This window comes from Anser cygnoides, chromosome 7, assembly GCF_040182565.1.
Source record: "Anser cygnoides isolate HZ-2024a breed goose chromosome 7, Taihu_goose_T2T_genome, whole genome shotgun sequence".
NCBI classification, from domain to species: domain Eukaryota; kingdom Metazoa; phylum Chordata; class Aves; order Anseriformes; family Anatidae; genus Anser; species Anser cygnoides.
In genome coordinates this window covers 37,687,420-37,713,219 of record NC_089879.1, presented here as the reverse complement: position 1 = coordinate 37,713,219, position 25,800 = coordinate 37,687,420, and the positions used below count along the sequence as shown (strand labels likewise).

The 25,800-nt window shown below is 44.4% G+C and overlaps 1 protein-coding gene across 9 annotated transcripts in view; it reads right to left on the bottom strand.

The window, feature by feature from the left end:
• Positions 1 to 25,800, bottom strand: part of NDST2 (N-deacetylase and N-sulfotransferase 2) — a 134,568-nt gene that overhangs the window by 10,158 nt on the left and 98,610 nt on the right. For 6 of the 9 annotated variants that reach the window (XM_048060001.2, XM_048060002.2, XM_048060003.2 and 3 more), the window contains 5 exons: positions 13,225 to 14,623; positions 7,096 to 7,183; positions 6,612 to 6,766; positions 4,909 to 5,094; positions 4,363 to 4,491 (listed from right to left, as the gene is read on the bottom strand). In XM_048060001.2, coding sequence (XP_047915958.1) covers positions 4,363 to 4,491; positions 4,909 to 5,094; positions 6,612 to 6,766; positions 7,096 to 7,183; positions 13,225 to 14,217 — 1,551 coding nt within the window. In that variant the 5' untranslated portion in view covers positions 14,218 to 14,623. Of the gene's footprint in view, positions 1 to 4,362; positions 4,492 to 4,908; positions 5,095 to 6,611; positions 6,767 to 7,095; positions 7,184 to 13,224; positions 14,624 to 16,551; positions 16,657 to 25,002; positions 25,097 to 25,800 lie in introns of those variants that run through there. The other 3 variants (XM_067000395.1, XM_067000396.1, XM_013176513.3) reach the window with 2 other exon arrangements.

Below are 25,800 nucleotides of genomic sequence, written 5' to 3'. Positions count from 1 at the left end.
TGGGAGTAGTGGCAGAGGTAAGCCCTGCCTGTGAGTCCCGAACAGTTTCAAAAACCCCTTCAGGTGGCTCTGGGGCATTTTGGGGAACAGGAATTAGTCAGTGACTCTCTCTAGACAAAAACTTGCAAAGCCTCTCATGGGAAAACAGGAGCTTCCCCTCTTCTCTCTGAGGCACAGCCAGGGCAGCTGTAGCTGCAGCATCTGCTCCAGCAGGGCAGCCGCTGGAGAGCGGGGCAGCATGCTGCACACCAGGGCACAGTGGCACAGGACAAGTTTTCCCAGGAGTTATTCCAGGCCCGCAGCCTGTGTCTAGGGGAATGCAGTGGATTTCTGTCAACTCAACAGAGCAGCGCTTTGCCAGAAACAAGGCTAGAACCACACCAAGGCTAGAAGTCAGCAAAACAAAAGCAGCACGTTAAGGCCAATGGAAGAATGACTATGTGTGACTGAGCCCTCCGCATCCAGTGCCTGCTGGTACAGGGAGGGGAAGGGACCTCAGTAATGGCAGGGGCCCCCACTGCTGAATCCTGGTGAGGCCAGGTGAGGCCAGCAGGCAACAAGAGGCTTCGCTGACAGGGGCAGGAATGGCCTTCCCTCTCCCAGTAGGGAAGAGCAAAAGGAGGAAGGGGGAGACAGACAGATGGGCTTGGATGAAGACGTTTGCTGGCATTCAGGAGGTCTGAATTCAGTTTTCTGCCCAGTGTCACCACGGACTGTTATCAGTGCATCTCAGCTGGACGTGCTGATTGATAGTACCTCTTTGTGCCTGACGATCCCCAAGACACTGGAAATGAATTTAATCCTGTCCATGAAGTGATCACACATCAGGGTCTTTGCATAAGCAACAGCAAACAGTGGTAGCACTCTGGGACACTTAGAAACTGAATGGAGTTAAAAGAGTTATCACATTTGTCTGCCTGTGAATTTTTCACTTCTGGTTTCCTACTGAGCTGACAGGGGCCCTGCCAGACAGGCTCTGGCACCCACACTTCAAAGAGCAGCAAGCACTTGGTGCTGTTGGGCAAAAAGGATGTGCTCAGTTCGACACAGCAAAGCACAGAAAGATCTGGGCCATAGCGTGGAGCACACTGGAAGGCAAAAGGATGCATCTCATGTTGTCTTTTGCCCGTTTTTGAGAGAAACCAGGAGGGTGGTGTGATAGCAAAGGGTGGTTCATCCTTTTGACATACTGGTGGAACATTTAGAGGAAAAGTTTGCTGACCCACTGCCATAATCCAAGCACTGCAGCAGGGAGGACACAGACCACCACCAGGAATACTTTCAAGGTTTGCAGAATAAAAAGCTTGCGTGGGACCAAGGTTAGCAACTATGTCTCAAGACGAATTGCATTCAGTAAAATCTTTATGCCAGCCATGGCTCACATAAGTAATGCTAACATCTGCAGACAGTCTCAAGCAACGTGACTCACAAGACAAGACAAGACCAACCAAAGAGACATTTCCCCGAGTGTGCAGTCATGTCCTGTAACACCCGTGCACTGGTACCCAAGGCCAGGCAGCTTGCTGTGCCTCGCCACAGCTACGGCTACCAAAACAGCTCTGTGCGTTACTTCTGGTATAACCTACATTCAAGTCCTGTCTCTTCCTTCCTCCCACCCACAAGCAGGGACACACGGGACTGGTTTGGTGGTTGAACATCTCTCCTCTCTCTCTCCCTTCTACTATCAGCAATGGCATGCTTTCCTTTCTTTCACGCTGAGAAAAATTCAAAGGAAACGGCACAGAGAGCCTCAAATACAGAAAACAGGAGGGTAAGAGCATCCTTACAATACATAAAAGAAGCAGCTGTGGGCACAGCATTAACCTGCCGGGTGTGAAGTCTGAGCAAAAGTGTTTGTGAGGATGATCAGAAAGATGTCCTTTGCTTCTGGGAAACAGAGACAAGGCAGCCCGTCCACTGAACAACAATGATTGTCTTTACTGACACCAGACCTTGTTCACTAGTCAGAAGATCAAACATCATCTGTTTGCACTGTGGAGTTAATCACATGCACACAGGCTTGGAGACTCCTGCATGTGTATATCCACTCAAAGAGAGCTGGAAGCACCAGAAAGGACTGAAAGAGACTGGTCCAAGTCTGCCATGGATCACTGCTGGGGCCGTGGGGCTAGCCAGCTTTCTATCAAGTCCATGAGATGGCTCTATCAGTGAGGGAAGGAATGCAACGGCCTGAGTCACTGTGTAAACACAAGCAATGAAGAGGAGCTTAGAGCACGATCCTCCACTGCTGACAGAGAGAGAAATGCTCCACCGCCAAAAGGAAACAGAAATGTAAACATGGGAAACACAAGAAGGTGTCTGAAAGAGTTTTAAAAGTCACCCTGAAGAGCCAACAGTAATTCTGACAAATAAGCTAATCCTGCACCAGAGCACAATCTTCCCAAACTTTTATGATCACGAATCACTGCCAGCTGCCTTGATCATCATATGCTTATCAGCAAATTTTAATGGGTAGCTCTAGAAATCATGTTTCTACAAATTCCTTGGCACAGCCTCCTAGACCAGCAATGATCTCTTCATTAGTCTGGTCACTGGTTTTCCAAGAGAGACCTAGGGCTCTTAAGTTTCACAGTGGTTATTTCTGCATGCATTCTTTAAGATCTGACTATTATAAGGTGGGACAAGGTGGAATAAACCCTACATATGGAAACAGAAAAGCAGGGGTTACAGAGAACAGATCAGTTTCTTTCTATCTGACCAGTGATGTCAAAGATCACTCAACATGTAAAGCCAAGATTAGGTTTTGCCTTACGACAGACTTTCATTAAGGAGGTTTTATTAAGGAGGTGGATTTGCTTGTTGTGTGTAAAGCTAGCAATTTTGTCTCTGGTGATGGGGACTGAAGGTTGGCTTCCAGAATGGGAAGTATAAACCCCTACGGTTTTGTGGCTAGGCTGCTGTAGACTCATACTTCTGCAGATCATATACCAGGCCAGAGCTGGTATTGTTCAGAGAAACACAGGGCCTGTCTGTAAACTACAACCTCTGTGTGATGCACCCAGAATGCACTGCAAGGGCTTTTTCACTATCAGGGTTCTAGGATTAGAGAGGCACTAAGCTCTAGGGAAAAAAAGATAAAATAAAAATTAAGCTCATTAAGGGAAAAAGTTTAATTTCTGATTCACTGAGCTTCTGCAGCCCCAACCAAAGGTGACTAAAGCTACGCATTCAACTCTGCAACCAGAGCCACTGATGTTACGTGAAAAATCCCACAAAACAAGTACACATTGACTGTGACCAGGGTTCCCACCTAGTCAGAAACAATCTACTTTCTCTCAGATCTGCTTGCATGGTTTCTTACCCAAACTCGGTCAGCACTCATGGAAAAGATATATAAAGGAGAAGTAAGAAGGTAGAAATTTGGAAGTTCGAAGAAAAAAACATCATGAATGGCTACAGAGTTAGACATTCTAAAATCACAATCTAAATCTGTCAGGGCAATGCCCATTCAGAAGACGGGATGACAATAGGTGCCAAATCAGCTTTAATAAGAAACAAATTCAGGTGAAGAATTGAAAGTTACTGTACATATGATCGATCAAAAAGAGCAGCAAGTTTTCCTACTGCAGCCAGTAAGTGAGGGATTGCGATCTATGGTTGGAGAGGGCTACAAAGCTTCATCTCCTAATTTTATCCATTCAGCATTTTTTTAAAAATGACTTTTTTTTTTTGTCTCTTGACACCTAGCACATGTTCCCAGCTTCAATGGGAAGTGAGAAATGCATGTGATTAGCCATCTGTGGCTGAGAACTGGGAAGTGGCTGCAGTGTGTTGGGGTTACTACAGTAGTTTGGTGGTTTGATGGAACTGATTAGTATTAAAGGAGAAAGAGAAACAGCTGCGTCAGACCCAGATCTCCCAAAATTGCCTTAGGGTGACAGCTATATCACAAAAAACAGCATCCAGAAATTGCTTCAAGTATATACATTTTGAAAGAAAGCGGAGAACATCCCATAACAAAAGCCCAGAGAAAGCACTTATTCTGAACAAAAGACACCAAGGCACATCTCACCTCTGATTCATGAAGGTGCAGCAGCCTAGGTAACACCCCCTCCATTTTGGGCCACGCTCAACACATCACCCTGGCCAGCTTCTATCTGAGGAGTGTTGTGCTTGTTGACACCCAATACCGATGCTTCCTTGGCAGTGTGCAAAGCAAAGCAGCCTTAAGTAGCAAGTACTTCCTTGGCCCTCTTTTTCACATCTCTTTACACTCACATTGGAGATACCCACAATGCAATAGGTTACTACACCGAATCCCCCATAGGATTCAGTCCTTTCCCACATCATGTGCATTAACTGAGACACCCACGTAGTGATTCCCCTTTCAGATGAGCTTACTGGGTTCAGGAGGACTGTCAGGAAGAGTTCACCACCACGAATGCTCTTGTCCAACTCTTTCGAGCCACCAGGATATTCATTATAAAAGATAGTGTGAGTAAAAAGACCACAGGTCTGTCGAGGCAAAACCTAACAGAGAAAAGCAAAATTAGATTAGATGCAGATGCAGCAGAAATCTACACGTGAATGTGTCAAAGCATCCCTCTATAGATCAATATAAAGAGTAAGGGATATAAGTAGCATAGGTTCAGAGGGCTCTGATATTTCTCCCAGCCATTTACTCATCACAGTGCAAATGAGTCAGTGGAACCTCAATTTAGTCTAGTTGTGCTTCATTTTGCTCTCTGTTCAGTACTGACCTCTGAATTGTACTGATAAACAAAAAACTGGCTTTAGCCAAGTTCCTTCACTTCACTCCATGATTTTGGAAACACAGGTGATACTGAGATTAACGTGCCTTATGTAGGTTATCAGGAGAGTGTCCCTTGGGCAGGAATTCTGCCCTGCCCAGGAGCCCATGGGCTCCGCTCCCCCAGCTGTGCTCACCATGATTCCATTATGGATGAATCCACGCCGGTACCGGGCTGGTCGCAGGTGTGGGTATTCCTCTGTGCTCGTTACCTGGATACTCCAAATAGATTTCCACGCCTCATAGAGTTGTGTGTGGACAGGATAAACCCCAGAATGATGTGGAGCTACAGCATAGCCCAAGTCTGTGGGAATCCCATGCTCCTGAAAGCAGAATATGCAACTTGATCATTCAATATTGAACTATTACCCTTACTAGGGATCATATTTAACAACAGCCTTCAAGTTGGAGCAAGGGGACAGAGTAATAAGAAATCTCTCTGAATTGGGAAACACGAAATGCTTCTTGTACTTCTTGCATTATGCATCTATAGAAATAGGAAGGGTGATTCCATATCAACAAGGACGTTCAGCGCTTGGAACAGCTACTGCAAGAACAGTCTTGTAGCTTGCAGGTGTGATAAGTCAGATTAATTCAAAGCCTCAGGTTAGGCTCCTTGGTTACTGAAGACAAACTAATCAATGCTGTTCAGTGACACAGCTCACTCCCACAATGCCTAGATCTAAGTCACTAGAGGAGGAAAACAAAATTTCCTTAACTGTTACAGAAGGAAAGGAAGACAAAAACTGGGATCTGCCCTGAAGACAGCAATTCAAAGAAAAACAGGCATGAAGTAAGAGACTGTTCAGGCTGAAGATATTGGGCCTGAAGCTATACTAAAATTACAGGAAATAACTGAATTTCATGTTTTTTAATTCCACTATGTGGTTCTGGTAACAATATGAATGATGACAGCTCTGCCCTCATGGTGCACAATAAAACCAGAGCCCCTAAATGAAGCAACAGCCTTCCCTTCCCACTCATAGCCTGTTTTATGTTAAATATGTATAATTGTGTTCTGTGCTTTGTCTCTCTTTGCAATAGACTGCAATGTTACTTAAGCATGAATAGAAGGAGACTAAATTGTTTCTATAATGCTGCAACTGTGCTCTGAATTCAGGATCATTCCAACTCTGCATGTGTCATGGGAACATGAGACAGCAGCCTGCTATTCCCAAGGGGATTACCATCAACAGAACCAAACTAGGGGTGAAAAGGACGTATCTTTTCAGAGAAACATGTACACTATATTCAAGTCCGTGCTGTAAGCACAAAGCAGGCATTGTCTCAGCAATGCAGGATGTTCAAGGTTTCCCCCCTCCTCTGCCAAAACCCAGGGAGTTTCCCCTGGACTTCCTAGATAAGTGATTCCCTCCAACGCTGTCTGGGGAGGCCAGAGCACACAGAACATTTTATACTACCACGTAGGTGACTTCGACAAAACCACTGTGTGCAAGGATGGAACAGGAAATGCTTTCTCACTGCCAGAGTTTATACATTAATTGGATTTGGATGGTAATGCTACAACAAGTTCACACCTCAGCAAACCAGAGCCTTGGGATTTGCACCATGGAATGTGGTGGAGCTGCCTGGAGCCATGCAGGTGCCAGGAAACACTTCCCACTGCACAGGCAGGCATGCAAATTCTATTTCTTGCCTGAAGACAGCAGGAGGCATGCACCAATTTAAACTTTCAGGGCTGGCCTTTTTTTTTTTTTTTTTTAAATGCAGCTGTGTTACTAGGCTAGTATTCGTGTTCAGCAGGGTCTGAGCAGCTATTCCGTGGGAAGAATACTTTAGGATTAGTACTATAAAGGAGAAAAACTGTGATGCCCCTTACCACAGCAAACTGTTTATTGAGCTTCATCTGCTCAGCCAGCACAGTGACATTGTGGAAAAGATGAGGCTGCATGTGACTCCACATGTGAGGGAACCACCAGAAATCCTTCCTGTGCTTGAGCAGCATGTCATCCCCTTCATCTTCCTCATCTGTACCTACAGAGAGCAGAAAAGGAAGTGTAAAAACACAAAGCAGAAGAGGGGCTCCACATTTCTAAGCAGTAGCTAATCCCCTGCAATGCTGAGTCTTCCCAACAGAGAATCAAGATTTAATCTGTTATGCACACACACACATACACACAGGGAGCAAGGCAGGGAGCTGCCAAAAACTGCAAGTGCTAGAAGAGATGCATCAAATCTGTCAAGAGCCACTAGAGAGTCACATGGGAATGTGCCCCATACACTGCCATAGCACCATGCAGCAACTGCAAACATGTGGGCTGTACAGAGGTGTGGGGACAAAGAGGTGCCAAGAGCTTGCTTACCTGTGTGGTAGAATTTCCCTGAGAAGCCCAGGTTGAAGGTGAAATTTGGGACTAAAGTTCTCAGCTTATTCTGGGTGCTCAGTAAAGCCTGTTTAAATTAAAGGAAAAAGAAATGATCATACTCAGTTGTTCTGTAACATTCCTCTGAGCTCTGCTGGTGCCCAGTTCAGCCTGAAGTATCACAGGGGATGGGGCTAAGGCACTGTTACCTGTGGATTGGAGCAGGGTAACCAAGGGTTCCACATACAGAGCCTCTATGTGAGGTACCACCTTGCCCTACTGAACGCTGGCACTTTAAAACCACAGTCACATACATCCCCCACTCATGCTCTCCACCTCACTGTAAAGGACCCAGAGTGTCTGTGCTAAGGCAAAGGGACAAAAATCTCACCTCCATGGAACAGGCAATCTTCCGAGGCTCAACCTCAACACTCCCTTCCTCTCCCTTGTGGGCTGGGACCTTGCTATTGAACCCATGACAGAGAGGTATCCCTGGCTCTGTGTCCCTTGAAAGTGCCAAAATCCTTTACAGCAGTAAAGTTTCCTGGATTCTGGACAGAAAGCCTTGGGGGAGCTGACATTCACAGTCATGTCATCTCCTGCAGGTTCTCTCTTGCTCGCTTCTGTCTGCTTTAAACGTCTGAGGTAATTGTTACAGCCAAAGGGAAGGAGCCCTGTGCCCCAACCCCAAGGTCCAGCGCACAGAGTAAGACAGCAGACAGACTTGACAGAAAAAAAGCAGCTCAGCGTGCAAGAAAGACACAAACTAATTCCAGCCAAATTTCTCCTGTTATAAAAGAGTAAAAAGTGCAGCCCTGAAATGCATGCTCTGCTACTACCTGTGTGCTTTGGGGAAACTGTCACTGATGGAGCTCCCTATGGGAGCAGTTCTTAATCAAACATGGACCTGGCAGGAGAGCTGTTGGCAGGTGACAGAGATGGTCCTGTCCCAGACAGTTACTTACATTTTAATAGCTTTTCTAGAAAAGCAGTGGCTGCACCAAGGTGATGACCTCTCAACAGCAGACTTGGGCTAAATGCAAACATACAAACAACTTGGCACACAATACTGCAGAAAGCATACAGACTGCACAGAGATGGGCAGATATTCCTTCAGAGCTGCCCCTCCCCTGCCTTACGGGGCAGAAAGGAGCACAGCAGAGCTGCCTTCACGTGGCTCATGCTCCGTAGGCGTTGTTTAGACACACTGCTCACTAGGTATGGAGGCTTTGGGGACCAGCCTCGACACCGACCTCTGAAGGGTATCCTGAACGAATCACTGCTGTCACTAACGTTTCAAAATAGTGTTGACCAAGCACTGACCATCACATTAAATTAAAAATGATGGCATCGTAATTTACTTCAACAGCCCATTTACTACACGTGCATCTCAGAGAAAGGTGAGTGGTGAACTATGTGGAGTGCTTTTATCCCAAGGCAGGCAGCCCATGACCCAGCCCTCTCACACCTGGCAAGCTGGGAAGACCAGACAGTTTATTTCTACAGTGCTGCAGACACTCTCAATGCTCTCTGAGGGTCTGAAGTAACCAAGCTTTCACACTTTTCCCTAGAAGCACTTAATTGCTTGTTCCACCTCTCCACACAAACACATTGGCATCACCAAATGCAGCCTGGGACAAACTTGTAACAAAGATCCCCGTTCCTACATGAACACATGCCTACCACATCCTTATCCCAGTTCCCACCCTAGAGTGGTATTTTGAGGGATGGATGGCACATGACATCTCCAGAACCCATCACATGTGCATGTGGGTCTTTAAAAGGTGGCACGCCAGCAGCACTGCTGGCTGAAGCGTTCCTTGCTGCACAAGATCCAAAATAAGCAATGGAACGCCGAGTTCCCCTCCCATAAGGCATGGGGACTCATCCTAGAACAAGGAGCACAGGCTAAGAGCTGTGCATTTCTCTACAGAGCAACACCTGCCTGCCCAGCTGGGTGACGATACCACTCCCGGCGTGGGACCAGCACTTTGAACACATCGCCCAGTACCTTAGGCAGGATAGTGCCACTTTCTTGTATTGCCCCCAGAGCTGTCCCAGGCCTTTCCCCTTCTCTCTGCTGCCCTGAAAGGCACATCCTGTTCCTCAAGCTCAGGCAGGAAGGTGGAGGGAGGAAAGACAGCAGCTAAGAGGCTTAGCATTCCTCTGCACGGAGGGAGATTTAAAGCCTGGCTGGGGTTACCATGACAACACATCTGACGATAAATCCCAAAAAGTTGTGCTCTGGCAGGCAGCAATTCTTTGTGTCCAGGGAGGGACCCAGGGAGAGCCTGTGGAGCCCTGCAGAGTCCCGCCCTCCTGGCAGGTGTGTTGTTAGTGGTGTGCCATCCCTGCGTGGGTGCTGAGTCCTCCTCACGGCCACAGCCATAGGGTGGCACAGCTCATGTCTGAATAAATGTCTTTCCCCCACACGGGATAAAAGAGACTAAGGTGCCAAGCAAAATATTTGGAAATTCCTTCCAAAAAAATGATGCATTCACTGTTCCCTAGCATATGGGAACATGTGTGTATTATGGTGAGACAAGGCAGTTGTGGGAATGAGCTAGGAAGATGGCACTTCTCTCTTCTGACACCTCTGTGCTCTGTTTCTCTTCTATAAGGAAGGATGAATATGATCCTACTAATAATATCTTACAGGTGACTCAAGTGACATTTCATTTGTATCCATAATGTGCCCTGAGATTCTTAAGTGAAAGGCAATCAAGGAATGTGGAGTACTCTATGCATTAGGATATAAAATAACTAGCCAGATGCAAACAGATCTTCAGGTCCATATTTAAGGCATTTGGTACTGGACACAGAGCTATTATTTTAGTTGTCCTTCATCTCTAAACAGGAAAGTTTCTTACCCTAGAAAATCACCCTCCCAACCCCTCCAAGTATTTGTTTTCTATCTTCCATTCCAAAAATCCTTCCAAGAGGTATGCATGTCCACCAGCGAGCCCTTCCCTATCTCGGCTCCCTGCTAGAAACGGAGGAAGGCTCGCCCCAGGAGGAAAAGATGGGGTCTCTTTGAGAGATGAGATTCCCAGAAAAGCGCTGGCCACCAGAGCTCATAAGCCACAGCCATCAAAGGCCAGACCGACTTCCCACTTGTCACACCCTATCAGAGTCTATCAGCTGGCATCAGTAATATAGGGCTCAACTTTAAGCAACTCTGCTTTTTTAGCTACGAAATTTTTATCTTCCAAGAGTGTTTGCAGTGATTTTAGCTGCTTCATACCAACCCTGAATATTAAGTCCCCTATCTCAGATCTCTCTAGAAAGCAGCAAAAGAAAGGTGGGAAACAAGGATGAAAGGTAGATCCTGGGAAGAGAGGATACCGTGAGTTTAGGAAAACAGTACATGGATAAATGAAGAGGAACAGGATAAAAAATGGAAGGAAAAACCAAAGTGCTTTGACATCCCCTCCTCAACTGCTCATGCAAAGCATACTAGGAACATGTTGCAGAAACACCTTTTCCATAGGAACTGCCCCTATGGACAGCAGCACATTCTCAGATGATTTCAAAAAAGATTCTCAGTTTTTCTGCAGTTTTCATACTGCCTGGCAGTAGCACTGGCGTAGCTCAAAACAGTGCTGTCAAAGGTGAAAGCATTCATGATGCTGGTGTTTTTACCTCCCCTACAATGCCAGAATAAAGCAGTTAGAAACTGCTGAGTAATTCCATTTCAGGTAAGATCATTAGATGCACTTTAGAAAGGCAAGAGCTGGCTGACTGCCACCCTTACTAGATTCTCTTCCAGCCTCACCATTTTATAACCCAAAGTGAAATGACTGTCCTCAACTTTCCCTGAACTTGCTCTCAGATTTGCTGGCAATGATTGCTCACCTTTTATCATAAAACCACAGAAGGGCTCGGGTTGGAAGGGACCTTAAAGATCATCTAGTTCCAACCCCTCTGCCGTGGGCAGGGATACTAATTTACACTCTTACTGAGATTACCACCAGAGAGGCAAAAAATCATCTACTTAGTTTGCTTTCCTCAAACCTAAAGCAAACCAGGAATAATCATAAAAGCCAGAACCTTTTCCATTAGAAATGGCTAAGTCTTTGTTGGCCAGTTCCATGGAGGTTCGGTAAATTCTGAGGATTATGATTTTACAAGAGACTGAATGTGGAATAATTGATAAGAGAAGGTACTTTCCAGGATTTTTGTTGTTGTTGTTGTTGTTAATTATGTGCAGCTCAATCCCTGGTAAATTTTACAAGGAAAAAATATTTTCCTTGTGCAACTTCCAACTGTTTCACTTCAACTGAGGAGTGCAAGTTCTTGCTCCAGCCCTTCAGCAGAAACAGGAACTCAAGGGGTTACCATCTTTAAAGTAAAAGCAAACATGATTCCTTTTTTCTTTTGAAAGATAAAAAGCTGACCAGCCCTCCTTTAAGCATCACAAATGAAAACATCTCTCCTCTCACTGAGGACATCTACCACAGGCATGCATCTGATCAAATTATATTTAGCATTTTCTTTTAATAGTCATTTTGTCTGGGAAGCTCTTTGAATGTGGACCTGCATATGGCAAACAGGCTCATTGGGATAGCAGAGTAAATTTTATACCTTCACACAACCTCCAATCTTCTAACTGCTGCTACCCTGACCCCTGTAATCTAAGCTTTAAGGAGCTGTGTGTTGAGATAGCAGCCCTGAAACACAGCTTTCATATAAAAGGCCAAAGAAAATGCCAGCTGTTTTGTCACTATTATATTCCCTTCTCTCCCCACAGCAAGACACTATCAACAAATCCATGTAGTTATTTCTTGCTTTTAAAAACTAAAAATTCATTAACCTCTCGTGGCTCTGCAATCAGAGAGCTTCTTTTAAATGGATAAATCTGGGCTTTATCTGCTTTGCCTGAGATTCTCTGCTTACTGATCACAGATTATTCCTCCGTTTCACCCTGTTAAAACCCGAACAAAGCATTTTTTCGAATTATCTTGTCTGGGTTTGTTTTTAAAATCACTAGAATGGCCTTTGTCCCAAAGAGCCGTGGCCAACTATCTCCTGTTTTCTCACACTGGTCTGTAACCCACACAAACACCAGAGAGGTGGGAATCTCTGCAAGTCTGGGTTAGAGGGTGCAAGATAAGATTGTGATCCTTCAGAAAATGTGCTTTCAGAGCATTTTCAGAGCACATCTCAAAACACAGGGGCACTGTAGTGAAATTAAGAAAATGTTAGCATTTTTCTTTAAAGGAGTATTACTTAAAACTGTTCCATTTTTCTATACCTGCCTGTTTGGGAACACAGAGTTATGGTCAAAGGTGGTTGTAAAGGATTATTAAAGAATGGAGCAAGTAAAATAATCAATGGTATGCAATTAGAGTTGCTTCAGGTATGCAGCTTCAAATGAATTGAAAAGATAATGCTAGCTCTAAACACAATACAAGGGCTTCCTTTTCCCTAAGCTAAACTTGGGATCAGAGCCAGAGCTTAATATATCACACCTGAAAAAATTAAGTTGAGCTGAGAGATACATCTTGCATGGACGTGTAAAAAAATGTAGAAGAACTTAAAAAACAAAACAAAACAAAACAACAAAAGTACAAGACTCTCAGTGAGGTGTGAGTGCTCTTGGGAACATGTCGTGGATGAGGTTCAGTTCAAGAAAGGGGATACACATGCAAAACATTATTTTGTTTATACCTTTGCCCCAAATGTTCTGTGCCCTTGGTTGAAAGAATACAGTGTGCTTCATTTTGAAGTTGTTCTGGAAACACGCTAAGGCAGCTGCTATCACAGCCTTGTTTGACATCATGGCTGGTGCCATCCACTCCCTTATGGGCATTACAGGCTTCAAGCTAAGTGTATTCCATATGTTACAGAGGATACAGGACAGACCATCACAGGCATCCTCTTCCTAAATTCAGAGATGCCAGCTACAGGTCCTACAAAGCAAAATGCTCCATTTAAACCTGAAAAAAAACTTGTTAAGAGTATCACATACTGTGCCTCAGCATCTTTGCAGGTTACTTCTCTGTGTCTAAGATGAGAAAAATTGTAGCAACCAACTCTTTCGCTCAAATTAAATGCAACCTTGACATTCCTGGCATACCACACACATTGGCATTTTATCTGGGGCCTGTGATTTTCTGGGGATTTTACCTCTACATCAGACACTTTCATGCGAGTGCCCTCTTTTCCCACAAATATATCATCAATGTCGACGAGGAGATAGCGATCAAGTGTGAGGCACAGGCGCTTGCCAGTCAAGTAGGCAATGGCATCCACGAAAATCAGTTTGTGCAGCCAGAAATTGAGGTTATTGCCAAAGAGAACCCGCTGGATCCCATCGTGCAGACCCAGGTCCTGCACCACCGTGGCATGCAATGCTTTGTGGGTGGCCAGGTGAGCAATGGACTCTGAGGACTTGGTGCTGGCCAACAGCACCGGCTCATAGGTGCTGTGGTTTGACTGGAACACGGTCCAGTCATCGCCAGGCAGGGGACCCTGCTCCACCTCATTAGCCCGGGTGACGTAGAGCAGGGGAGCACTGGGGTTGATGTGGTAGTCCCGCAGCCCCAGGTTGGAATGTAGGAAAAGGGGGAAACCCTTGAGCTGTGCACTGAGTAGGCTGTTCTCGTTGGCTTTGAAAAAGCCTATAATCCCCACTCCATACTCTACACAGTATTTGTCCAGCAGCTCTCGGTTCCAAGCATCCAGATTCACATATTTGAGGATATTCTCATAGATAATAAGAGCATAGCGTCCCCTATCTTTGTCTGTCAGGGTGGGCATATCCCCTTTGCCAGGGGCGATCTCTGTCCTGTATTTAAACCGGCTAGATTCCAGGATGGCAACTATTTCCTGCCCCAGCTGGGAGTAAATGCTTTCCACGAAGACGAGCACCACAGGATCTGTGCGGGAGGTGTCCACAGATTTCGTAAGCCTCCAGCTGGCCTGCGGTGGGATCAGGACGCGGTGCTGGTTGCTGCAGTCACTGAAGGGCAGGGGTGGCGGCTCCTTGATTTTGGGACTGTTGGTGACGTAGTAAGCCAGGATGCACATGGAGATCAGGCTGAAGGCAATGAGCAGCAGGATCAATCTGTGGAGCTCCAGCTGTCGCACGTGCCGCACTACTTTCCACAACTGAATCATGGTGAGGCGGGCTGCCCACCCCCTCCTCACACCCTGCACTCACGTCGCTCTTGAAATCTACAGTGCCGCCGTGGCAGTACCCAGTAGCAGCTTGCAAAAAAGAAAGAGCAGCTGCAGAGAGAGACAAAGCTAAAGCAAACAGCTACCAGGCTAGACTCCCAGGGATCTGCCATTTATCTCAAGTAACCATGGCCCTCAATTTCCATCGCTCTTTTGTGTGCTTCCTCCTGTCCTTCTCCTCTCACTCACGAAAGTCTTTTGGAGGAGGGAGGTTTCCTTACTCTTGTCTCCAACAGCAGATCAGTCTGTCATTCTCTGCACAAGCACTTTCAGCTCTGCCTTCCCAGGTGTCCTGTTTCTCATTTAGCGGTTTTGCATTCACATGATGGCACGTTCTCTTTACATCCTGCAATTCAAAAAGAAAAAGTCAATTCTCAGTATGGATTCATGGTATTTAATGTGCTTGAAATGAAATGGCAAGATCAGTAGGTGCAGACTTGTTCCCTGGGAAGTGACGCACACCTTTGTACAGGAGCTTGGCAGAGCTGCAGAACAACCATCAGAGCCTCTGCAAGAGGCACGGGGACTCAGCACTCTCCTTGGGTGAGGTTCTCACACACCACAGCAAACAGAGCCAGGGTATCTAGCCTTCCCTGACTCCTCTTTATGCCACTGAGCACACAATATGAACCCCTTTTATTCTAGCCTAGATTTCAAAATTAACAGCGGAGGGGAGAGCCTCACACTGTCTGTCTTGTCCTGTTCTAGCAATGATGTGTGGTTCCCTAGGCCTCCAGGATATGGATGTCCTGAACCCAGCAGGATGCTTCAAATTCCTACCAGCATTCCTGCCCTACAGCTCCTGATTTCCGTGGTTCCCACATGCTCTATGAGACTGCCTCACTTCTCCCAGGAATTCATGATGTACCAGGGCTCTTGAAACACTGCTCTGGGGATGCATCGTCCCCCGGGCACCACTGGAGCCAGGGACACGGGCTGCCCGTACACTGCATGGCTCGCCACTGCCAGCTGACACAGCAGCAGGTGGAGAAGAAACACCTCCTGAAACCTTCCTCACCTTCTCACCCGCCACTCACATGAAAGCTTCGTGTTACAAAGCTCTCTCACCTCCTGCCTTGCATTTATGACAGCAGACTATTTCACCATGTGTTTTTATGTTTCCACAATAAAATGTTCAACAAAGCCAACAAACACCAACCCATCTAAAACATAAACATGAGGGAAAGTGACTAGATTGCCCCTTGGCTTGAAAATAAATTAAAATCACCGTGTAAGTTTCTACTGCCTACAGCAGTAACACCCAGGTGTGCATTACTTGGGTCCCAGGCCTATTTTTGGTGAGCACCTGCTGCCCCTCCCAGCACAGGCAAGTCTGAGGCCAGCGCAAGAACACCCTGTACACCAGGCCCTGCTCACCAAGTCAGCTGTGCCGACAGTGAGCCCTCCGTAGCACTTTAAAACTTCTCTCAAATCTCTCTTACTCGCACACCCACACTCCTGCAGACGTGCTCCACCGCATTCGGTCCTTCTAGCCACCTCCTCAGCTGGCATAGCTTACAGCACCAGGAGGCACAAGGGCAACAACAAGTACTACCAAAACAGTTCATCACCTCTTCTCCATTCCTCCCATTTTTGAGCCTTTTTATTACTATCATTCTGATGAACAAATAATATGAAAAGACCAGCTCTTCCACGAGCTTCAGACAGAAGGTTTTTTATGTCGTGAGGGTTTTAACAACTAGCTCCAACAGAAAAGAAACCACTTGTGAGATAGATGCTTATTTTGTAATGTGTATCACTAAACAGAAAGAAATCCTTCTGACTCAAGGAAAAGATCAGTTCACAGATGAGGCCAGAAGTCCCACTCTAAAGATTCCCAACTGACTCTTTTCCAAACCTTTGGTACAGCTTGAAGCAGAGAAAAAGAAACAAGCAGATTTTATATGAAATGATAAAATATTGCTAACTGTGTTACAGGGGTGGCAAGTAGTCAGAGTACTCTTTATACAAGCCTTATACTGATCACCAAGTGTTATCCACAACAACTTCTATTCTACAAGCTCAGAAGAGCAGGTACTGGCTTGTTTAGCACATAACAAAACCTTAGCCCTGATGAGGGCTTCAGAAAAGCCACAGTCTGTAAATATAAAATATATTACATGCTATGTGCCATTGGAGAACTTGAGACACAGCAAATCTTATTGAAGGTCACACTGCAAGGCAGCAAATGAATAAAGGTTAAAAAAAAATCTGTTTCCCAGATTCCAAATGGATCAAGTCTGCATCCCCAAATGGCCATCTCCAATGACAGACCTGGCTTTGGAAGTCCAGCTCGGCAAGCAACAATAAGCTGTGATTTCTTCAACCCAACCAACTGACCATCTTTCAGTTTTTTCTCTACATACTATTAACCTTTTACTGGAAAAAAGAAAGAGAGAGAGGAAGTAATTACTAAGGGGGAAAGTAAAACAACAGAATTCAAATTGATTTTTCCTTTTTTTTTGGTTACTGAATTGATAACTGATTTTGAATGCATAATGCTCTGCAGTGAGTGCAGGACATGGCTCATAATTCCAGTTCAAGTCAATGCGGACTGCCAGTGTGCCAGCCTGGTATCCAAAAACAAGTGCCACCTTTCAAAAGCAGGCAGGGGAATAACCTTTGAACCTCCACCATGAGTTTTTCCCGCCCCACTGACTGTGCAGAAGGCGCCAATGTTACCACCAGAGCTCCAAAGTCATGTTCTCACTGCAGAGGCAGCAGCGAGTAGAGGCAGAATTTGGCAGGGCAGATGCAGGTTACACATAATAAATGCTCTGTGTTTTTATGAGGTGAGTTCTGTACAGGACAGCCCATACACACAGCTCCAGGCACATCAGTTGCTATAAGAAGCAGTCTTCATTCTACTGCTGTGCAATAAATTCTTAGAAGACACTCCACTCAGATTCCTACGTACTCAATTTTGACTGAGAACACTGAGAGCTGTAAGTCAATGTCTTCCCAAATAGCTCACATCTTTTTTGTTTTTAATCCCATTATATGAAATAGAATAATTAGACTATTTTGGATTCCCAGATAGATTCACGATCTTCACATGTATTACACAAGAAGTTGTTTTTACAGGAGAAAATAATGTAAAGAGGGACTTAAAAGCTCAGGAGCCCATGTGTTGCCTGCAATTTCCAAGCAAGTGCTTCCTGGGTGGAATTTCTAATCTAAACACCACTGTAACAATAAGAAAACTGTACCGATCTGCACAAAAAGCGTACCAATCTGCATGAAAGCCTGGCAAAGTCCTATAGTACTGCTATGATGCTACCCTCACAGTCTCAATCTGGAAACCACTTCTCTTCTCTGGTTACACTTGCTCACCTCTCCAGCTTCATTTTTAGCACTGAACTGAGTCTCTGTTTTACAAAGAGCTGAAGCTTCAGATTCCTGGTTATCAGTTCAAAGATGAAAAAGACAAGACAACTGGATTATTCTGTAGAATAAGGATGAAAGTAGAGTTTAAGCTAGGCTGCTACACCTGCAGTGCCCAGCTGAGGGGCAAGAGGGAGAGGAAGCCCTTTTGCAGAGCACTTCTGAATCACAGCAGTGTTTTGATAACAATGACTCCATTCAAGCCTCTAGCGAAGCTCCCAAACAAGCGCCCATTTGTTACATGGGTAAGCTCAAAAAAACAAATAAAAAAAAGGCCTGTATCAGATTGCTGCTCAAAAATCTGTCAGCTCTGATCTCTTTAACAAGGCTTCACAGCCAGAGGGCATGCCAGCTGGCACAGTATGCATTAAGCTCTTTGGGGACCGCATCAGCTCATTTAGGTTCAAAGAAAAAAAAGTAACAAAACAAAAACACCAACCAAAATTTATATTAAAAGTTAAGAGATGTCAGAAACCACCCATAAACAAAATACAAAGCCCTGAAAAATCTATACTGGAAACACCACAAAACAAACAAACAAACAAAAAACCCATCACACTGAAAAATAATCCCTCCTAAAGGAAACAAAATTACCTGGCTCCTCTTTTGAGATCACACTCCTTGGAATCCAATACCACAAAACCTTCAAGTTTACAGATAAATTAAGGTCCTCTCCAAACACCTTTACTGCAAGCTCGCCAGGACTGCCCGAGTGCAAACGGCAGGAGAAGGCAGTCAGAACGCACAGCGAGGAGGAAGTATTTCGTTGGTGTAAGGATGCAGGCTCAATGGGCTCCTGTCCTACCAGGAAAGTAGCACTAGATCTGAGAGCATTAATTCCTTTGTCGGCTATCTCACAAACCACCAGCATTCAAACAAACGCTTTATAAAACTTAGATGCTCTGTTTCCTAGTGATATACAATGTTAATGTGAAACGCTAACCGTTTTGTGAATTATCAGCTGCTAAACCACTTGGCAACTGATGTGATATGAAGGTAAGATAATAATCAGAATTGTGTGGTTTCAGTGTCTGATCTCTAGATATTTCCAATGCCTTGAAATTATCGTGGGGATAGTAAAAATGCTCAAGCCCAGTCAGTACTCATCCAGAACCAATGAGCAGAATATATTTGGAGCTGCTGGTACGCTCATGATAAGGCACATAGGAGATAGTGGATGTCATATGACACATTTATTAAGAACTTCTGTCATACAAGCTCCCTCCTAGCTGAGCCCCAGAATGTCTTACCACCCTAAGACCCAGCATCATGAGTACATTTCCCCAGCTCTTTTATTACTTAGAATATAACCCAACTTTTCTGTAATGCACAGTGGCAGGACCTTGTTCTTGTCCACAACTGCTCTAATTCAGAGGTCTTTCTTCTATGCTTCCTGTGAGACAGTTGTTGCTTTGGACCCCAGAGGGACTGCAGTAATTGAGTTACACAGTAATCAGAGGAGGAATCTGATTGATTTTCCATCCCATTCCATTTCAATGGTGTAATCATGACACAAAGTTCCTCACTTGCCTGCTTCCCTGTGAGACACCGCAACCTCTCCCTTGTCTGCAGTGATAGCCATATGCCAGGCCTGCAGGTATAGCCCCACTCTGCTGTGAATGCAAAGTATCTGGTGACATCAGCAGAGCACCGTGAGCCATGCTGCAAGCCCTCAGAAGGAAGAGTGATGGTTGTATTCCATATACTGGATTAAAAAAAAATATACTGTGGAAGTTACAGCCACTTTGCAATGTAATTGCCAGCCAAGCTCATATCTGGGCTCTGGGCATGTGCTTCAGCTGGCATTCACTGCCAGTGAAACCCTGTGGTGAGAGACTGCCTAAAGAGTACCAAACTCAGATCAAAGAGGTGAGAAACACTAATGATGCCTACACTGCTCCGACAGATCCACTTGGAGCCTTGAGGCAATGCTCTGCTCTGCTTAGGCAAGTCCCCATGCAGGGACAGGCCTCTCCTGGTACAGACCTGTGGTAAACAGGAAAGCTGCCAGCTGGCCAGCCGGCTTGATACCCATCAGCCTGATATGAGGAAAAGACCTATGCAATGAAGTAGTAATTACTTTTTTTTTTTTAATTATCTCCAGACAGGTGTGCAACTTCACACCTTCTACAAGAGCAACAAACTGCAGACCTGAATAAATTAAAACAAACAAACCAACCCCAAACCCACAAAAAACTTGAGCCTTCAACAGTTGCTGATACTACCTACTTAACACAAATAATATGCAGCTATGTAAGTGTTCTGGTAGTGGAAGAGCCCGCAGCAGGCTGAACTTTCCATGAGCTGAGGGGATGTAACTGGTCTGCTTCTCTAACGCACCTTCTCCTATGAGACAAAGGAGGCACTTTCCTCAGAGATGCCTGAAGGGGCATCCCCAGTTCTTTCTTTCATGAAGCTCTAATACCCAGCCATCAACCCACCACAAACACTTCACAGTTTTGACCTGGACTTACCTTTCCTTCTGTTCCGTGCCTCTTCTGACACCTGCATCTACACACACCCCGACCCTAGGGCTTTTCCCAAAGCAAGTAATGACACAAGATGCCTGCTGTGGGATGGAGAACTAGAGCAAGCGCAGGTTCAGTGCCTGCCACACAAGGGGCACTCCAGTCCCACCCAGCTGACAAGTGAGTATCTCAGCAACCCCAAATGGTGGGACCATCTTCAGCCTCCTCTTATGTCAACCAGTTTGCTCTATCATGGCAGAACATCTTCAATGCAACTGTGAGAACAGGAAATAAATGCAGTTCCTTCTGCATTAGATATGGACACGGATCTAATTTCCATTCCCTCGTGCACCCTGCTTATCACAACGCAGATAAATGATCCTGCTGCAGAAAGCAAAATGTATTCTCTGATGTCTTCTCCTAAGTAATTCAATCCAGTGGGGAAACAGTCCAAGTGTGGCAAAAAGAGGACAACTTAAAGTTAACGTGTCTCAGAGAAATACAGAATGTACATTCCGAAAGTTAATCTACAATAGCTATGAAAGCAGCCTATCCGTTCTTCCTTTGAGCTATACATTAAAAATTTCACCTCAATTAGCAAGAGACTAATCTATATTCAATTGCTTCAGGTAACACATAGGAACTCATCTTCTCTTCTAATCTATTTTATCTAGGAATGTATGACAGCAGGAACCAACTACAACAGTTTTAGTACCTTTATGCTGAAAGCGTGTCCAAATTAAGACCAGAAACATGCTGTAAAAGTATGCTCTACCAAAGTACAAAGCCTTAGAAAAGACTCTTTTACTTACCTGTTCTCATATATTTGAACATGGACAGTATTTGGTGGACTTCTAAACAGGACACGTTCCCTGCCTGTGTACAGCAGCTCCCTCCCTGCCTTCTTTCAGCTGAGATCTTTTATTCAAGAGACTTCCATCCCATGTAAAGCTAGAAGCACATATCCCAGAATTTGTAGTTTCAAATATTCGGTTCACTATTACCTTGGTGAGATTGAAATAAGTAAGTTTTCCAGACTCAGAAAACAATTACTTTTTTTCTTGGCTATTCCAAGACAGCTTTTAATATAGTGCAGACTCACTTTCAGAAAAAAGGCAGAAAAGGCAACAAAAGAAAGCTATAAATCTGGCTTAGGAAAGGCAAAATGAGTAAATAAGCAAAGGGAAGGAGAGTGGAACAGGTAGAATAGGGAGAAAGGGAGGATGACTTGAGACCTATGGAGATTACACTGACTGGCTATGACAGTGGTTTGGAAGCCTGGGTCTCCAAAGAACAGGAACAGATGCAAAGTGCTCTACTGCCCTCGCTAAACCTTTATGGCAGCCTGTGCATTGAAAATCATAATCTGTTTTTTTTCACAAGGGTTATGGCAGAAATGGATCTTGAGGGGGAACTCTGCAAGGAAGACTGCCGGGGCCCTGGACACAGCAGCAGTCTCTGAGTGCCCTGACCAGCCTCCACCGGCTGACCTGTGAGCTGTACCCAAGTTCAGGCCCTGACATGAACTATATTACATGTGCGTTCTGCCTTGCCGACCTGAAGTTGGACCTACCTGGTGACTGTGGACTCATCTAGTGATCACATCTAGTGATCACTGGACTCTAGGATGAACCTGGTGGCTGTCACCAACTGCCTTCAGTTGTTTTGTTTGCATGCTGCAGGGCTGTACCATCACTGCTGAGGATGCTGCCCATGCCAGCTTCTTATCCTGCCTGGCTCCCATCTCCTCCTCCCTGGTGGAGCAGCCAGTGCTTGCTGCTCCCTGGCAGTCACCTCAGGCCATCTCCAGCCTCCCACCAGCACCACGTGGCCTGGCAACCGGGATGTGCATAAGCTTTTCCTCGGAATCACCCATGGCTCAAGGCTGATCTCCAAACCTTGCAGGAAAACGCCGCCAGCCTACGTGCCAGGTCACACACCTGTTTCCCAAAGCTTCTCACACTTAGTTTGCAATGCATGAAGCAGAAGGAGAGAGTCTTACTAGAGAAACAGGCTGATAAAGAGTTGTGGCTATTGGTAGACTTCCCTGTCTTAATGTGGGTGGAATTAGTTAATTTTCTCTCAAACCGTTTGTGTTTGTAACTGTTACACAATCAGACCACCGCAGGCAATGCACACCTACTTCCACACCACAGTTTGCACTACTCCATGTTTTACTACCGTGCTTAAACAATTTCAAAACCCTGCCTTCTGCTCCTCTTTGCAGACACCTTACTTTTTAGATGATCAATACAAACAAAATTGATGGTTTCAGATTAAATACACCTCAAATGTATTAATTCATTCAAAAGTGTTAGAGTAATTACATGCCACTAGTTCTTTACCTTCCTCCCATTTTATAGACTTAATTGCTAAAGAGGGTGCTGAATTCTTACATTTTTAATTAGTCACCTGATTATGGATAGAATGTTTTTCTGCTCTAAAGTTGCATCTTTAGAATACTCCTTCATGCAGACTAAGACCAGAGGCCTCATTAACATCCTAATTAACAGTACTGACAAACTCAGAAATAAAAGCTGCCACATCTGCAATCAAATCAACCCTTTGATAAACTGAAGTTTTGTCAAGAAAGCTCAAGAATTTTAAGCAAGATGCACATCTCAATTAGGAACTGCAGCTGAAGACAAAAGGGTCTGGGTACTGAAAACTATTAGGTGCCCAGATATTGGTTGCAGAGACTAAGTCAGCTAGGTGGGAGCCATTTTTCCAAAATATGCATGTAGTAAAATTCCCAATAAAATTTATTAAGCTACTGAAAATCTGATTCGTTTTTCATTAACAAGAAGACTATTTTCGTCTTGAAATTATTTTTTCATGAATGAAATTTAGACTTAAAATCCAATTTTTGATTCTGATCATACTGATAATATAAAAACATATGCTTAACCTTAATGTAAAAATTAATTGGGTTAGTCTTGTATGCCACTTTGCAAGCTCCAGTAAGTACCTATAGAGTAAATTTAAATATGAGAATATTACTGTTTCACACATAGCAGTAAAATCTTAGGTCAGATATTAACAGAAGTGGGACTTCAGAAAATGAGCATTCAGAACACTATTATGAAACTTGGTCTAAAGCTATAATAATATTTTCAGGTGTTTTGCTTTTCTTTTTTAATAAATATTCAACTTGGTCCAGAAAAGTAAATTGAAAACAGATAATCTCAACAACTTTTCATTTTTATTTTTTAAATTGATAATTAGATTGCCTTGCACTCAGTTGGAAAAAGAACAGAACTGCCAGAAAAATAAAACTCTCTGCAGGTAGAAAGGTAAAAGTTCTCTTCTGTTGGTATGGTGAGGCGTTCAGTAAAGAGAACCCACTCCTTTTAGAATAGCCTGATAGAAGACATCCAGCCTATCTCCATGCATGCCTGTAAGAGCTTGTCCATGTTGGGAGAACAGCAGTCATGGCACCACAATTACCCCCAGCAGCGAAGCCATGCAATGACAGTACTAGTACTGAGCATCAGATTTGCCCATAGCCCTTTGTTTTCTACCACCATTTCATGCACGTTGGTAAACAGCTGAACTTTGCCTGTACAGACCAGCTAGCTGACGGCACATGCTGTAATACAGACACTCATTTTCACAGTCTAGCAATTACCTTAAGATAAAACAGGGCTGTTCTTTAATGGTGCACAGCTAAGAGTGAACTATAGCTTAGTGAAAAAATCTGCACTCAAATAGTAAGGAGAATTTATTAGTTATCATTGTATAAAGAGCTAATGTAAACAATACACCTCAAAACAGTGGCAAATATACTCCTTATCCTGCAATATGTCATCTCTCACATAAAAAACATGATCCAGAACAACAAATACAGGATAGAAAGCACAGAGAGAGAGAATTAGTCAGGTAAACAACTTAGAAATGATTGCTGTAAGAAACAGGTTCGCAAGAGCAGAGAGAGGGAGGGAGGATTTGGCAGCACAGACTGGGAGGCTGTTCCAGTAATAGGAGGCAGCATGAAACAAAATGCAAAGCTGAGAGTAGGAGGAAGAGATAAAGGGAGGAGTGCACGGGGAGTCAGAGGGGAGTAGGAGAAAATGACAGCTCACATTGTTTAAGGAGACAGACACATGGCGGCTAAAGACAAAATTTGACTCAGATGTTAGGTCTAGCTGGCCTAACTTTAAAAAAAATGGGTTGTTGAATAGCCAAAGGAAGCACACTAAAAGATTAACATCTTCAAAGATGAATTTCCAGCAGAAATACACTAGCATGCCTCCAGCTTATGGATTTAATGGTCCTGGAGGAGGGCTCATCCAGTCTACAAGGGTGAAGTTCAGCATGTCTTGCAACAACCCGGACACATTATTTCATCTATATCCTGACTAAAGCCACTGCTGTTGGTTGTGAAAATCGAGTATGCTTGCAGTACTAACTGCATTCATCTGCTTCTTTTGTCCAGAGAAAAGCACTGGGGAGAAGAAGTTGAAGACTGCAAAGGCAGGAAAGTTGCCCCAACTATGTTCTTACAGCACTTTCTGCTCTTTCAGGTGAGATCATTGCCCATAATCGGACAAAAGCAGTATTAGCAAGGTGCGCTAGCTGGCAGTGTAGATCACTTAAATTAAACACCACCCACAATAAAATATTATAAATGCTGAAATGCCCTGAAAATGCTCATTTCTGTTAAAGTCTCAAGTACATTTGCGCTAACTGATCCCAGCGAGATAACATGTCAAAGTTTTCAGATCACTTAACACTAAATATTACACACAGTTGTGATGGGAGAGAAACAATCACATTTAGAGCATTCAAGTATTCAAACTTGACTTTGTAGCGACACTCTAACTAAATAATTCATGCTTTTTAGGAGCCCCAAATAAATTAACACTGTACTTACAGAAAAGATTGTTACTTCTTTTTTTACTCTACATTGCTGCAAAAGGGAGAGGAAAGGTAGCCTGGGATGTCCAAACTGAATTTTATCTTCTTCACTGTAGCCAAAACAGTAATTAAATAATTTTTAGCTAGAGCAACTTCGAAGAGCTATAATTGTATTACTAAAAAATACACCATGATAAACATCTTTTAAAATTTTAGACATTAAATTTAAAGTTAAATACACAAATTAATTTTAGCTCTAATTATTTGGTGTACTTAATTCTCACGTAATTAGTTTGGTAGCTGGAATGTAAGAATTACAGCTTTTGGAAGATGTGCTCTGTTTTTGTACACAACAAAGAAACGAAGCCTCTACCTGAATCGCAAAATCCAGCCTGCATTACGGATCTGGGCTAGTGTTGCGGCAATAGACTGAAAGCTTTAACTTTGTTCTCATCCTCCCGTGAAGCACTAAGTGGCTCACAGAACATCTGCAATTGGAAGCGTTAATGGAAAGCTCATTCAAAGGACCTGCTGACACCTTGATACCTGTAGCAAGAATCTTGCCCTGGTGCTTTTACGCTGATTTTTGCCCGCATTGACTGCCTGCACCATCCCAACCATCTTACCTGCTACGACCACACAGCATCAGGAGGCAGCAGCCTGCCTCTGGAAGCAACCTGGCCTCCCTTTGCTCATTATGGCCTGCCAGGCACGGGTGCCACTGCCTGACACCCCTCTCTGCTAGGAGGTGGTGCAAATCCAGCAGCATCCCCTGGTCAGGAGAGCAGATGCACACATCCTCCTCCTCCTCGGC